Raw genomic sequence first — 15268 nt, forward strand, 5'->3', positions numbered from 1 at the left:
GTTTTCTATTTAAGTATTTGTATATTATATATATATCGTTGTCTGAGTACCCACAACAGAAGCCTTCTTGAGCTTGCTACTCGTACAACTTAGTCAATTTGTGTTAGAATGTCCCTATAATATTTATTTATTTAAGTTCGCCATTGTACTTAACCCGTTCAGCGCTAATCACAGGCCTCTTTGAAGCATTTTCACTACATACCGAGAAACCCAAGTAACCTACGACGTACCGCTACGAAAGTTGTTGAATGTGTCGACTATAATATCTATATAATAACATGTTTTGTTTATATTACTTACCTAATTAGTGTCCTACATGTTTGTCATTAAACCTATGTATATCCTAAGCAAACAGCCATTGATAACGTAATTATTCAACAACAAGTCGTTATAAACCGGCCCACGTAAACACGGCAGTAAAAGCAATTGGGGCGAGGCCGATATTACTTTCTTATGAGCAAGATGTTTACTTCGTGTATCGTCATGTGAACAGGGTAAAATCGTATTTGTATTTGTTGTGTTGCAGGTGTCTATGGGCGGCGGTAATCGCTTATCGTCAGAATCCGAAAGGCGAAGATCTATCATTAAAAAAAAGAGATATTTAACAGGGGATGTAAAGCTAGGAAATTAGAACGGATTAATAGATATAGCGCGCCGTTTGAAACTTGCGACAAAAGATATAGCAGTCGCATGTTTTTTTTTTTCCTTTTACGTATATCTCAATAACTTTAAATAAATAAATAAATATTATAGGACATTATTACACAAAACTAATCTATTATAATAATATATAATATATACTAATATTTATGTAAATATTATTTAATAAATTAATGGACACGATTTAAAAAATGTCTTAAAAATAATCATATGTCAACAATTTTATCATTCATGTCAATGTCGGGAATAGGGGTTAAGTACGAGTTATACTGTTATGGTATGTAATGTTAAGATATACCTATTATACAATTGAAAAAAAAATTACGGCACGATTCAAACTTTGAGATACGTGAAACATTAGGTCTAGATCCGATATGTTAGTGTGAAAAGTGACGTTTCATCAAACAAAAACAAAAGTCGAAAGTTACATTTTTACTAGGCCTAACTAGGCCTTATTGGGATTAGTCCAGTTTCCTTACGTTTTCCTTCACCAAAAAGTGACTGGTAAATATCAAATGATATTTCGTACATAAGTTCTAAAAATTGGTACGAGCCGGGGTTTGAACCTTCGGATTGCAAATCACACGCTTTTACCATTAGGCCATCAGCGCTTTTTGTGTCATGTTTTTTTTTTTTGCTCAAATAATGTGACGGATTTACACAAGTTAGAAAGCAATACACTGATTGTACATAATACATTTCAGGCGTAAATGACACAGGCAATAATATTCTTTAAAAAATTGTTGTAAATGTAACTTCTTTCTTTAAATTTAATATGTAGGTAGGTGTTATTTTCCCAAACACAACCACACTAACACATTTACAAACAATCGAACATAATTCCAGCCCCATGTACGACAAGCGATCACATAAAACATTAGAATTTGCATGCTAGAACACATCAGGCGCACTTTGTCGAACTTAAACCAATCAGCGTCCAATTCAGGAGTTCAGCGCAATCCAATTATGGCCCGGTCGCCGTTTTGATCGGGGTACATGTTTTGGAGAAATATTGAGAAGCTAGGAGGCCAATTCGGATGTACATTTTATCATCAAAACGATATAAAATGATGGCATTTAGGTCTCATTCACGCGTCTATTTTGCTCGACATGTCCGTACATTTATTGACGCGAGCGAGATGGACGGAAGAATTACACAAAAATACATCATTTCGATATCTCTCTGAGGCCTTAATATAAGTTTGAATTGAGGTGTCGTGTGTGTGTTAAACGAAAATTACATGGACAACCTACTGATTATTTTTGAAGAATTTGTACTTTAACATATTTAAATTATTAAACACTGTTGATTGACGATATGTAGTGGGGATTCTATATTTATTATGAAAATTTTGTCAGTTCAGTATGAACCAGGGCTTATGGATCAACTTATATGTAAACAGCATAAAAATAAAATGAAATAAAGGCGCGTAAAGTAGTAAACAAATTGTAATTTTAAATTTGACGGCTGTTGATACATATTTGATAATACTACGTCAACAGTTCCTGACTCTTATCACATGAGATATTATTAGTGCTTGGTAAAATACTTACTTATCTTCATTTTTCTACTTAATTATTTTGACAACCAGTCTGGCCTAGTGGGTGCCCTGCCTATGAAGCCAATGGTCCTGGGTTCGAATCCCGGTAAGGGCATTAATTTGTGCAATGAACACTGATATTTGTTCCTGAGTCATGGCTGTTTTCTCTGTATACAACTATTTATATATATATATATCGTTGTCTGAGTAGCCACAACATAAGCCTTCTTGAGCTTACTTTGGAGCTTAGGCAATCTGTGTAAGAATGTCCAATTTTTTTTTTCTCGTTGGATATCTGTATACTACAGTTCGTTCACGATAAGAATAAAGTAAAATCATTATTTTCCGCCGGCCTAGCCACGCCCGTAACCAATCAAATCATTCCTAATTAGAAAATCAAGTTCACAGTGACCAGTTGAAGGTATACTTTCTAATTAGGAACGATTTCATCAGTTACATACATACAAGCATCGCTAATCCGGCGAATAATAATAATTTTACTGCATTATTCACGTGAACGAACTATAGGATATACACAGAGTATTTAGCGGAAAAATTACCGAGCATCACTCAATTCACAAACATATTTCCCTTATCTTAAATAACTACGCAAGTCTTAAATATAAGAAAACTAGAAATACCAACACGCAATTTCCGTGCATCGAACAGCGTGAAATATTCCTCTCACAACCGAAGATATTTAATTAAAAAAAGCCGGCATTCTCAAAACGCGGAGACGCATCATTATTCTGTCAGCGGCAGTCGATCAATTAATAATTGAATTTCAAGTGCCTTTTCTTAACTTATCGAGCTATTTCCACAATAAATTCAATTGAGTCTTCACACTCGTTTAATCTCCATTGTGGAATTCAATAATAGTGCTGGAATGAGCATCTGCATAAATATTTCATTATGTTTAGAAGTTATAGCATTCCGTGCGGTGGATGCGGAAAAGTGAGCATTCTTACATCTTATTTATGGGGATGATAAAGTAGATATGTACCAAAGTTATGCGTACTGTGCGTTGCCAAAATTTATATTTTAGTTTAAGTTTGATATTAAAGTTTGATAACGATATGTTCTGGTTTATATAAGTTCCGTAAAACCACCTAACTATAGTCCAATACTGCAACTATGGTCCACAAGTTCAAAAGGAAACTAAGTATCTATACCAATGTTCCTTGTGGTTTACTCCTAGTTTTACCTTTCATTTATAAACATACTTTGCCTTAAAACTACAAAAATATAGTAAAATACACACCTGAACGAGAAAAATTGAGTTTATTTGTGGACCATAGTTGGGAGCTTTGGACTATAGTTGGGTGGTTTTACGGTTCTCATTTAGATATCGTTTGTAAGTCGTATAATTGACAGAAGCAGCTTGATTCGGGCAACCAATGTCACTTTGACGTTAGAAATATCGTAGATCTTATTGGGATCATAGCGGAATCGAAATAAACGTCAATTTTGACATGTCTTTTAAAGATCTTTCCAAGATCTTAAACGTATCTTAAATTTGAACCGCTTCCTGATATATGATTCAAGAATTTGGAATTATTCCAGAATTAAGATGACAATGCAATAAAATGATAACATGAAGCTGACCTGATGATGTAATCGGAAGTTAGCAAAAACCACTCATTTAAGCTCATTAGTTAGAAAGATTTGAAGGAAATGTTTGACATGATGCCAACGGCTACTTTCTATAACCGCACCACCCGCCGTCGGCAGGGTGTTCATCTTCACACCCTAGAACCTAAATGATCACTCACAAGACGAATTTCCTCCCGCGGTCGCTCCAGCTGTGGAATGAGCTCCCTGCCGAGGTTTCCCTGAGGGTATACAGTATGGGGTTCTTCAAAAGGGTCGGCAACGCGCGTGTAACACTCCTATACTATAGCCATGCATATGAAAAGGTGTGTTTTTTTAAATAAATACAAAGTAACTTCAATAGAAGTGTATAGCCCATAGACACAAATAATAGTAGGTACAAAAGTTAAATTCTAATGCCGCTCCCATTATGACCCCTTTTACCGAAATAGGTCTGAATGAATTTCGCATCATTGCATGTTAGTGGTTAAATGACAACCTCTCTTCTGTTACCCTTTAGGGCGTTACCTACCCTTAAAGAGTACCCCACCACACATTCCAAAAATAATGGCCGTTAGAGATCTCATTCACTTGTTTACAGTATTCTCAGATAAGACGTTCCAAATTCAAACTAGTTTTAATGACGGTTAAGGCTGTTATGCATATAGACCACAAGCTACTAAGCTTATGCGTTACATACGAGTACACTACACAAAACATATACTCCGATGCATTGGAGTTCGTCTAGCGTAAATTAAATATTTTATTTAAACACGCAGTTGATCAAACAACTTTTTATAATAATACTACTGTTTTATCTAGTTTATTTTGATCATAATATTGATTGACAATACATTGATTTTATTATCTAAAACAAATTTTTGTGTAAATGGGAATCAGAAAATGCTCTGAATAGACGAGAACATATGCATCGGGCCTCATAAGTATAAGGCCCAATCCATTTAATCCTCATCGTTAGACTGTGCTCCCAAATTCCATGTTAATAAAAGTCTTAACTGAGGACACTTAACTATACTTATACGCTCTTTTATATAAAGGTATATTATTCTCAACAACTCAATACTATACTCCGTGGCCTGTTTATCGTGACCTCTGCTTTCTTATATTTACTACTTAACTGGAGGTCATCTTTATATTGGATTGTTTGAAAAAGTTGAAATAGGAATACAAAGCGAGGGCGCACTAGGAATGTAGAATGGCCGGCGTGGGACGAATTTAATAATAGTGCCATTCCGGTTTTGAAATGAGCGGTTTGCGCTTGGGAATAAATTCAATGATGGTATAAATATATGTCTTGGCCAAACATGTTACCGGGTTTAGGTAAACAGTGTAAATACCTACTTACTACGTACCAGAAGTTATTTACTTACTTAGTCAATTTTATTAAGTGGATTTTTATTTAATTCTAGAGCGAGTATTTTTGATACTACCTCAAATAATATATATTTATCTGATCGGAGTACCCACAACACAATCCTTCTTTTGTGGCTTAAATAATTTGTGAAAGATGTCCTTTAATATTTAATTATAGGTATTAATGTTTATATTCAACCTCCTCTCCTTTTAATTCTCAAAAAAACAAGGCCCATCGCCCTTCGCAATGAACCGCATAATCTGATATTTCCCTCAAACGAAACAGATATCTGTTAATTATACCAATCCCAAAACAATTACATTACGAAACACATTTACACCCGTGCCTTACCAGATCCGGTTATCCGTGCATTTAACCGGTTTTATCCGGGATCCAATATGGCGGCTGCAAACCATTTCACGTCAATCTGCGCTTTTGTCACTGACGGGTCCGTCGCATGGAGATGGGGTTTGGAAAAATGGGTGGGGAATTTGATTTGGTAAATTTAGCGTAGTGTTTTCACTTGGCAATACGTGTTATTTAACAAAAATGTGTTCTGTAAAGTTTTAGGAGGTTAATGCAGATACATAATACAATTGAAGTTATAAATATTTTAAGATTTTTGTAAACAGGGACGTACAAGTGCTTTAGGAAACAGAAATTAATTTGAGTATACCTAAATTGTTTAGACATTACATGTAGCAAATGATATCACAATATTAACGCAAGTGAAAAAAATATATTTTAAAATAAACGACTACTTACTTAGTTTCTTATCAGTGCAATATTTTTTAATTTTATACAGCTTGTATTTTTGATACGACGATATAATCAAAGGGTAGTTACAGTTAGTTTAGGCTTTAAGGAACACACTTTCATAGGTTTTAAATAATTGACGACTTTTATTTTTCCATATACTAAAATAATTCAGCAAGCAGTGTATCACTACTTTGTTTTAGCTCAAAACGTGTCATTAATGACGTGACGTCACAACTGTCACAAGTGATCACGATGTACGGTGTACTGTACATTGCCCATCGAATAAAAATCAAAAATTAATCATACCATTGTGGTTAAGAGTAAATTAAAATTTTCTTTAAGAATCAATTCATACCACTAAAACCCGACGACCGGTTTGGCCTAGTGGGAAGTGACCCTGCCTACGAAGCTGATGGTCCCGGGTTCAAATCCTGGTAAGAGCATTTATTCGTGTGATGAGCATGGATATTTGTTCCCGAGTCATGGGTTTTTTTCTATGTATTTAAGTACTTATAAATATTTATATATTATATTCATATTCATATTCATATTCATATTTATTATTAATAATGTACACATACATTACATGTCAAAATTACAATTTAGTTAATACCAACATCTAGATAATAATATAAAAATATTCACATAATGCGTTCAATAAAGTAACAAATTATTAAAAATTATAATATTTTATCATATTCTACATTTGCAATATTTCATCTATGTCATAAAAGGCGTTGTCAATTAGCCATTTTTTTAATTTATTATAAAATGAATTATCGTTTGATATTGTGGCAATTTGTTCAGGAATGGCATTATAGATTTTTGGGCCCATAGCATAGGTCGTTTTGGTAGATTTAGTTAGTCTGAATCTGGATGTTTCGAGTATACCTCTGTTCCTATTCCTTAAACATCTTAGGTTACCCGTCCTATGAGGAAATGTGTCAAAGTTGGATCGTACGAACTTTATGATGTTGAAAATGTACTTCGTATGTACTTATATATATCGTTGTCTAAGTACAAGCCTTATTGAGCTCAGGACTTAGTTAATTTGTGTAATAATGTCGTATAATATTTATTTATTTAAAACCTGTAGGTTTAAGTGGTGTGAAAGAAGAGTGGTATTAAGTTTTTGGTTACCTATATCAAAAATACACACAGTATACTTATTCCTATTACTGGTAGGACATAATTATAATGATATTATTTATATAATTCGGTTAAAATGACTTGGCATAGCATTTGTAATAATAGGAATGTTATCATTAATTTCTAATTATATGACAATATGCTGTTGATAAAAAAAATATAATTTTATATCAGGCAACTAAGGCCCATATATCATATACCTTACAACCGAACATATTTACATACAATAGCTAAAAATTATCTCGGCGACAAAGTTTTCTGTCTATAAGTCCACTTTATTATATCCATGTTGGTACCGAGTACCCAATAGATATACATTTGTTGATTATAATTAACAAATCATTTGCTTGTTACAGGCGCGGTCGGCGGAGACGGAGATGACAGCGACGACAAGGAGAAGGAAGAGGAGGCGGAACGCGAACGACAGGAGGCCATCCGCGAGGCGGAGGAGCGGCGCAAGGAGAAACACCGCAAGATGGAGGAGGAGAGAGAGAAGATGCGTCAGGAGATAAGGGACAAGGTAGGAATATTACTATAGGAGGCTTTTGGTGAAACCATACAGAAATAAGCTTAGAGTGCTCTTAGGGAAGGAACGCGAACGACAGAAGGCCATCCGTGAAGCGGAGAAGCGGAAGAGCAACACCGCATGATGGACGAAGAGAGAGAGAAGATGCGTCAGGAGATAAGGGACAAGGTAGGAATTTAACTATAAGAGGATTTCGCACAGCGGAGGAGAACGGCAGGAACAAACTTGAAAAAATGGAGGAGAGGAAAGATGCGTCAGGAGATAAGGGGTAAGGTAGGAATATAACTACAGGAGGCTTCTCGCAAAGCGGTGGGAAAAGGGGAGGAGGAACACTAAGATAGAGCAGGAGAGAAAAGATGCGTCATTAGAATCAAGATAAGGTAGGATAAAAGAGGATATATTTCTAGAGTGGAAAAAAGAAGATAGCTGCAACAAGGTAGGGTATTTTGGAAATGTTATTCAGGAGAGAAAAGTTCAAATAGCCTACTGTAGAACAAATATACTTGAGGTCCATACAAGGACACATACGGACATATTCGGAATCGTGTTGTAATTAGGAAAACGTAAAAGATATCTTTTGGCGCAACTTATGTCTAAAACATTATGAAGTATATTAATTCAAGTATAAGTCCTTTAATTATCTCATATAAAATTAAATAGTACTTTGAGCTACGAGTACGTCAGACTTTTCAAAGTAATAACACGTGCCTAAAACAAAAGGTTATCCTATTTCGAGGGAAAAAGTAAATAGAAATACCAGCCTGGCAATAGAAATAGCACCCATGTCTGTGATAATAACTGGCTAGGATAGGTATTTGATTTCACGCCCGTTATTGGACAGTGTGGGTGAAAATAGTTGGAAAATTGCACGCTATATTTTAGGGCATGAACGAGTATTGTGGTATTAAGATGTTATTTATATGTTTATTGAAATCTGGATTATAACTTAGCTATTCATTAACTTTTTGCAGCGCCAAATTGTTGATTATATATTAAAATCAATTGACTGGCGTGATATCAAAGAGAAAATATAATATATATAAACATTGAAAACGAATAAAGGTCTTCGCACACTATACCAATTCCACACCAACTCAACTCACTTTTGGTTCACCTTAGTGGACGACGAGTGGACGACGCGTAGACCACCCGACAGTTCTAAATTTTAAACATTGTACTATAGGACATACAAGATAAGGCTTTAATTTCAATATTTAATTTTGAGTCGAGTGGCTGCTGAAACAATGTGCTAAGACCTAAACTCAAATTAATATATTCTGGACATTGATTTATTCCTTTTTTTTAACATAAATTCTCGTAATTTGAGTGTATACTTAATTCTGTTGTTAATTTGTTTGACGAGTGGATATGTATGGGATATACTTAACTTTTTTTGAACACACTTATTGAACGTTATGGAAATCAAATATGTGATATATTTATATTTGTACACCTGGTATGTTTAAACATAGAAAAATATAAGTAAAGAAGGAGTGGTAATCATACATCAGTTTTCTTACCAAAACGCGAGTTATTTCATAGTCGACATCTAGCGTCAAGTAGCAGAGTATGTCAGTACTGCTAGCTTAACAGTCCAGACGCGATTTATTTATTTAGTATAAATTTTATTTTGACACTTGGAGAGACTTTACACCTCCAAATCTTATTAGAATTAGTACTTTGACGTGAAGAATATATAACAACATTTATAAATACAACAGCCAATTCCTGGATATACATTACATTATAATAATCTTAAAATAAATAATTACTACAATACAATAGAGATGTATAGTCTCTGTGGTTAAAAATACATTAAATCTGGAGATGTAAAAGGTCCCCAATGTCAGAGTACTAATTCTAATAAGATTTGGAGGTGTAAAGTCTCTCCAAGTGTCAAAATTCACACACCATATAGTGACTTATATGATGTTACTATAAACGTTGCATTGACTAGCAAAAGAGCCCTTGAGACCTACTTGCAGAATAAAATTTTGAATTTTTGTTTAAACAAGTTTTGATGCATTGACAAATTTAGAGCACGGCCGTTTTAATAACCGCTAAATCATTTTAAATAAATGAACATTTAGTATAAACTCTAGTCACGTACGATGTGTGTAACTAAGAGGATTTTGTAACCCTGGCATAGATCCAAAATGGAGTGAACAGCCGACGAAAGTGCTTTTTTATCGAATGCTGCATTTTAGATGACTCCGTGCCATGTTTGATCTAGATAGGGGTTTTCGTAACGTTGAGCTAGCTTGCAGCGGTTTTTTTAAGGAATATTGTAGGTAATTTTAATCAGATTCTACTTTTCAAAGATCCAATCATTCGACTATTCAATATAATTGATATATCTTTTTAGTAGTATGCCAATTATTATGCCGCTATTTTTAATATTAATTAAAAAAAAAATGTTAACTTTTACTCCATTCATGTTACTAATAGTTAAAAAAAACGCGTGGCACATCAATCGATTGGTTTTAATAAACAACTTAAAGTAGAAAACAGCTTTTTGATTAAGTAAGTAGGTACTTTTTAAAATAATTGCTAAGGTTTCTATAAAAGCATTTTGATTAAGTGAACACTTTTGAAATTAATCATAATTACCGTAGTTACATGAAGTTTGAATGAATTTGAAGAAGTGTTGGTTAAGACTCGAGTCCTTTAAGTCCTTTGCTTTGAAACTCGACTCCGTTTTTCAGACTCACATATTAAGAATAGAATAGAATATTTTTTATTGTATAACTTGTGTACATACAAAGGTGGTCTTTTTTACATTATAAGTGCCAACAGTTGCCTGCTAGGGCGTACTATTTTCTTATGATAGGTTAAGTCTAAACTTGAGTTCTTATCAACTTGTTAGAGACTCGAGTCTTTTGTAGGGACTTGAGTCCTTTTCAGAGAACTCTCTATTTTTTTTGTTTGCAAAATTTCGAAATGCTTTGTCTTTAAGTAATAAGTTAGTTATACTAACTTATTACTAATACACACAAATAATACAATAACGCAAAATGTATTTACTTTTATATAGGTTAAACCTATGAAATTATTAACCGAGTCTTTATTCGTAGGCTCTAGTCCTTTTGAGTTCTCATAAAAAAGGCCCAATAAATGACGCGCTACGGAACTTAAAAGACTAGGAAGTTCTTTAAGCGCCGAGTTTCGTAAAAACGAGTCGAGTTCTTCAAATTCAGACTCAAAAGACTCGAGTTCCTACCAACAATAATTTGAACCCTTTTAAAATAACCTCACTACATGGTTTCGCGAGTCTTCTAGAGTTAGACCAAGACAAGTTTGCAACGATTAGAAGTTTGAAGTTTAAAATAAAACTTGCACATCGTGTGCAATCAAAATCGTTGCAGACTTATCTTGGTCTTGGACTTAGCTCTGTACTTTACATTCCATGATGAGTACGTGTAGTTTTTAGTAAAAACGAATCAAGCTTAATATAGTTAAATTTGCAGAAACGCGAGTTCGAGGCGTTCTGTAAAACTGTTCCGTGCTTGCAATGTTAAGTGATATTTTCTATAGCGTCTAGCATAAACTAAAGTTTTTCTTTCTAAACTTGTTGGAATGAAATAAGTTGAAAAAAATATGCACCACAAAATACATATAATCAGATACAGGTATATTATTTAGGAGGGTAATGTTTTTCGAGTGTATGTATGAATGTATCTATGTATGTCTGTTTCTTTGTGGTCTCCTGTAGCCTAAACGGCTTGATGGATTTTGATGTATGAGGTATCGTTAGATTCGTCTTGATCATGGGAGTGTCATAGGATGGATAGGATTTTTCGGGGATAGCTAAAAAGTTATTAATAAAAAAAATATTATAAAAAAAACCGACTGCACAAGAGGACCAACAGAGGGTTACTTATAGTCATTTTGGTTTTTGGTCCGCGCCTGCGATACCTACTTACCATCAACAACAATATTCTTGTGGGAGCTTGGTTTCCTCTTTTTTAGTGTGCAGTCGGGTTTTTTTATAATATTTTTTTTCGCTTATTTATTTTTGCTTATTCTTAGTTACTTTAATTGAAAAAGTAAATTACCCGCTGTTGACGTTGCAAGATAAAATGATTATATTAATTTTTCAAAAAAAAATCACAAACATTTCTGCTTGTTAAACCTTGCAGATTCTTCAAACAGGCATAAAAGCCACGTACCACCATTTAACTGTTTTTATCCATTAATTTGAAGTTCCGAACGCTTGGCACACGGAAATGGGTCAAGCGTTTGAGTTATTACGCTTGCAGAGTGTTACAAACAGCTTTTACTAAAAGAAATAAGCACATATGCGTGTACAAGAATGTTACTGTTATTTACGTTATCTTGAAATAATATTTAACTATGATACACAAAATGATAGCTCTTTCTCTCTCCCCCCGGTTATAAATGGGTATGATTTAACTGATCTGCAAAAAATACTTATATACATATTTGTATACCTACGAAGAAATCAGTTATTTTTGATTAATTTTCGCATTCCATTCATCTTTGTCATACTCGTTGTTGAACATGAGCTTGTCTCTTTCTCTATCGGTGAGCGAGAGCTCGTTAGCACGTGCACATTTCTCGCTTGCCCAGGTGCGACTAAAGGCAACTTGTACAATTTGTCACAACGTAAGCGCTTCAATTTTGGAACGCGTATAACATATCTTGAGTTATACGAGTAATAATTTATTGTTTTTGACTGACCATTTAATTATTTCCCGTTATAATTGTGGGGTTCCAATTATACTGGTTCCGAGAAGGGATCTCGTCTTCACTTCACCGGGTTTTGGAATGCAGCTCTGGAGCGCCCTCTAGCGTAATTCGCGTGCGGTTAATTTGACGTGCGAGTGCCTCACGTGCTCCACGTTTTTAACTTCAATTGGGGTTTAACCCTTTTTAAAGTTGTGCTGTGCTGCTGTCGTCGGCGAGGTCTGGTCGCGTGAAAGTAGCGTTAATAACATTAAGTAGACAACTCTCTGAGAAAGAAGGTATATTGTTTTCATTATTATTAAAAGCGTTTTATTAACTTGCAATCTACCTGTATGTTCGGGTCAAATATTGCAAGATAAATTTGACCCACTTCCCGGTTTCCGATGAAGCTGAAAATTTGCATACATATGTAAGTGCGGTGACAATGCAATATTATGGTACCATCAAGCTGATCTGATGATGGAGACAGGAGGTAGCTAACTCTGTGATAAAACAACGCAACCTAATTGTGTTTGGGGTTTTTAGAATTGTCTCGATGAGTATTAGTTCCCTGTGGAAAGAAAAGTACAGTCAGCGATAAAAGCTTGTACCAAAAATTTTTTTTTTGCCAAATCTTATTTAATATTTGTATGATATGTAGTTTGCTCTTTTTGAAATACTTTAATTATATAAAATAAATAATAATAATAATAATTCAGCCTATAGACGTCCCACTGCTGGGCACAGGCCTCCTCTCATGCGCGTGAGGGCTATATATAAAATAAATGGCGCAAAAATTCAATTCACCGCCCAACTCTGAGTAAAAAGCGGCTATTCCAAAAATCTTCACCAAAAGCGCGCTCATTTAGCACAGATTATTAAGATATGTCCAGTTTTTAATTAAAAAATGCTTTTGTTGTGTCATGTGCTGGTATTTAAGAGACTTTGGGTTTACGCTCAGCTTTTATTGTATACTCATTGTTTTAAGGTCCATAAAAACTTTGATTTCAATCACTTTGTCTTGGCGGTGAAGATGGTTTATTGCAGAGACGGTTTAAGCTTGAGATTTCCTTTAAGAGATGAATTTTGACAAACTTACGGCCCGATTCGAAGAATGAGATACGATAACGATAAGTTCTGGTTTAGATTAGTTCTCATTTAGATATCGTTTGTATGTTGTATAATTGACAGAAGCAGCTCGATTCGGGCAACCAATGTCACTTTGACGTTAGAAATATCGTAGATAGATCTTATTGGGATCACAGCGGAATCAAAATGAACGTCAATTTTTACCTGTCGTTTAGTTATCGTACTTTTAAAGATCTTTCCAATATCTTAAACGTGTCTTGAACATTCTTCGAATCGGACAGCTAGTTAAATTTTTCAAGTAGGTCTTTTTAAATGCGCTTATGAATGTCAAATAAAGCTACGCCAAATCTAACCCTACACCTCTCTAAATATTTAAACTAACTTATTTATAAAACAAATCTAAATTTAAACTAAAAAATACTTAATAGAGCACACATACATCAAAAAATTGGTTCCTTTCGCTTGGTGCGAACGATACTGGCAGCATTTCCCCTCTGTACTTATTTATACCTACGTTGTAACTATTTAATACCTAGCACTAAGAAGCTGCCAGATTTTTGGTCCCCAGTGAAGTCAACCAGTCTTTCAGAAAGCTAGGACCTTTAGGACCTCACGAGCCAAGGGTCTCTACTCCAAATGGCATAAAAATATACTTATTTGGGGCCGAGACCGCTTTAGCCGCCGCACATGCTTGTTTGTTGATTTCGGTGAGGCGGGAAGGGGCCAGTGTGTTTACACACAAGACTTATAGTTCTAATTTTGAATATACCTAATAAGTAAATTGATTGAAGACAAAATTAATTAGTACCTAGTTACTGTTTCACGACGTAATACACAGAGAGTTTAAGCTCAGAATCAAATTAACATAACTTTTATCCTATTCCATGAAATTAAATAACTGCTGATGATACTACACGTTTCGAATTTGAATAGTTCAATAGCAAACCATTCATTCCATTCCGGAGGCAATATTCGTTTTACCTCAGTCGACAATTGGGCACGCGACAGAAATCGGGTAAAAAGTAGACTTAAGGTATAGTTCGGATTTAGACTATTCGAGCATTACTGCCGCTGTAATGCTGCCAACTGCATTGCTGCAGGAAACGTCGAAAATGACATTTTTAACGAGACAATTATTTACATTACATCTGCAGTAATTCAATTCAGTATAGAAGCGTATTGTCAAAGTAAAATAATTATAGTCAACAAAATTTACTGCCATCTTTCGACACAGGACTAAAACTATGGCTATGTAGAGTAGTAGTAGTAAACACTTTATTGCACGAAACAAATACATAACACAGAAAGAATACAGCAAATGTGTACAAAGGTGAAGTTATTCCCTTAAGGGATCTCTTCTAGCTCACCTTCCATTTTACTTATATGTGTTAAACATCAAACGGTGTCGCCATCTACTCGAGTATAAGCCAAAAGTATATCGCCATTTATTCGAGCTTAATTTTTCTTGATTTTTCTAGGCACGTTTTTTTCTTAGGCTTTATTTATCTTATTCGGAATTATATATATATATATATATATATATATATATTTGCTGCCGACTACATGGCTGTCGTCAATGTAAGTGCATAAAATCCTTACTGCCTGAATTTAAGACGTTTGCGGCAGTAGTCGGCAGTAATGTCGCGCCGAATTACTAGCGCAATAATGCTGGTGTATTCTGAATCCAAACGGAACCTTTACAATAATTACCCCGTTTGTTATATTGCAGTAGAGAAGTCATACATTTGTACATTTTATTACTAAAAAGCAACAACAGTACGCTCAGATTGAGCTAAAATGGACCTTCCTTCAACGGCTTAAAGTATTTATCGTCTGGGTTACGTAATTTGGGGAAAGGAAGTACTTTATTTGAAAAAGTATGTCGCAGGAACA

At 34.6% G+C, this 15268-nt stretch overlaps 1 protein-coding gene across 4 annotated transcripts in view; it reads left to right on the forward strand.

Moving 5' to 3' along the window:
• Positions 1–15268, forward strand: part of LOC133529722 (complexin) — a 552838-nt gene that overhangs the window by 497763 nt on the left and 39807 nt on the right. For all 4 annotated transcript variants that reach the window (XM_061867521.1, XM_061867520.1, XM_061867522.1 and 1 more), the window contains one exon: positions 7431–7594. In XM_061867521.1, coding sequence (XP_061723505.1) covers positions 7431–7594 — 164 coding nt within the window. The remainder of the gene's footprint in view (positions 1–7430; positions 7595–15268) is intronic.

This window comes from Cydia pomonella, chromosome 21, assembly GCF_033807575.1.
Source record: "Cydia pomonella isolate Wapato2018A chromosome 21, ilCydPomo1, whole genome shotgun sequence".
Classification (NCBI taxonomy): Eukaryota; Metazoa; Arthropoda; class Insecta; order Lepidoptera; family Tortricidae; genus Cydia; species Cydia pomonella.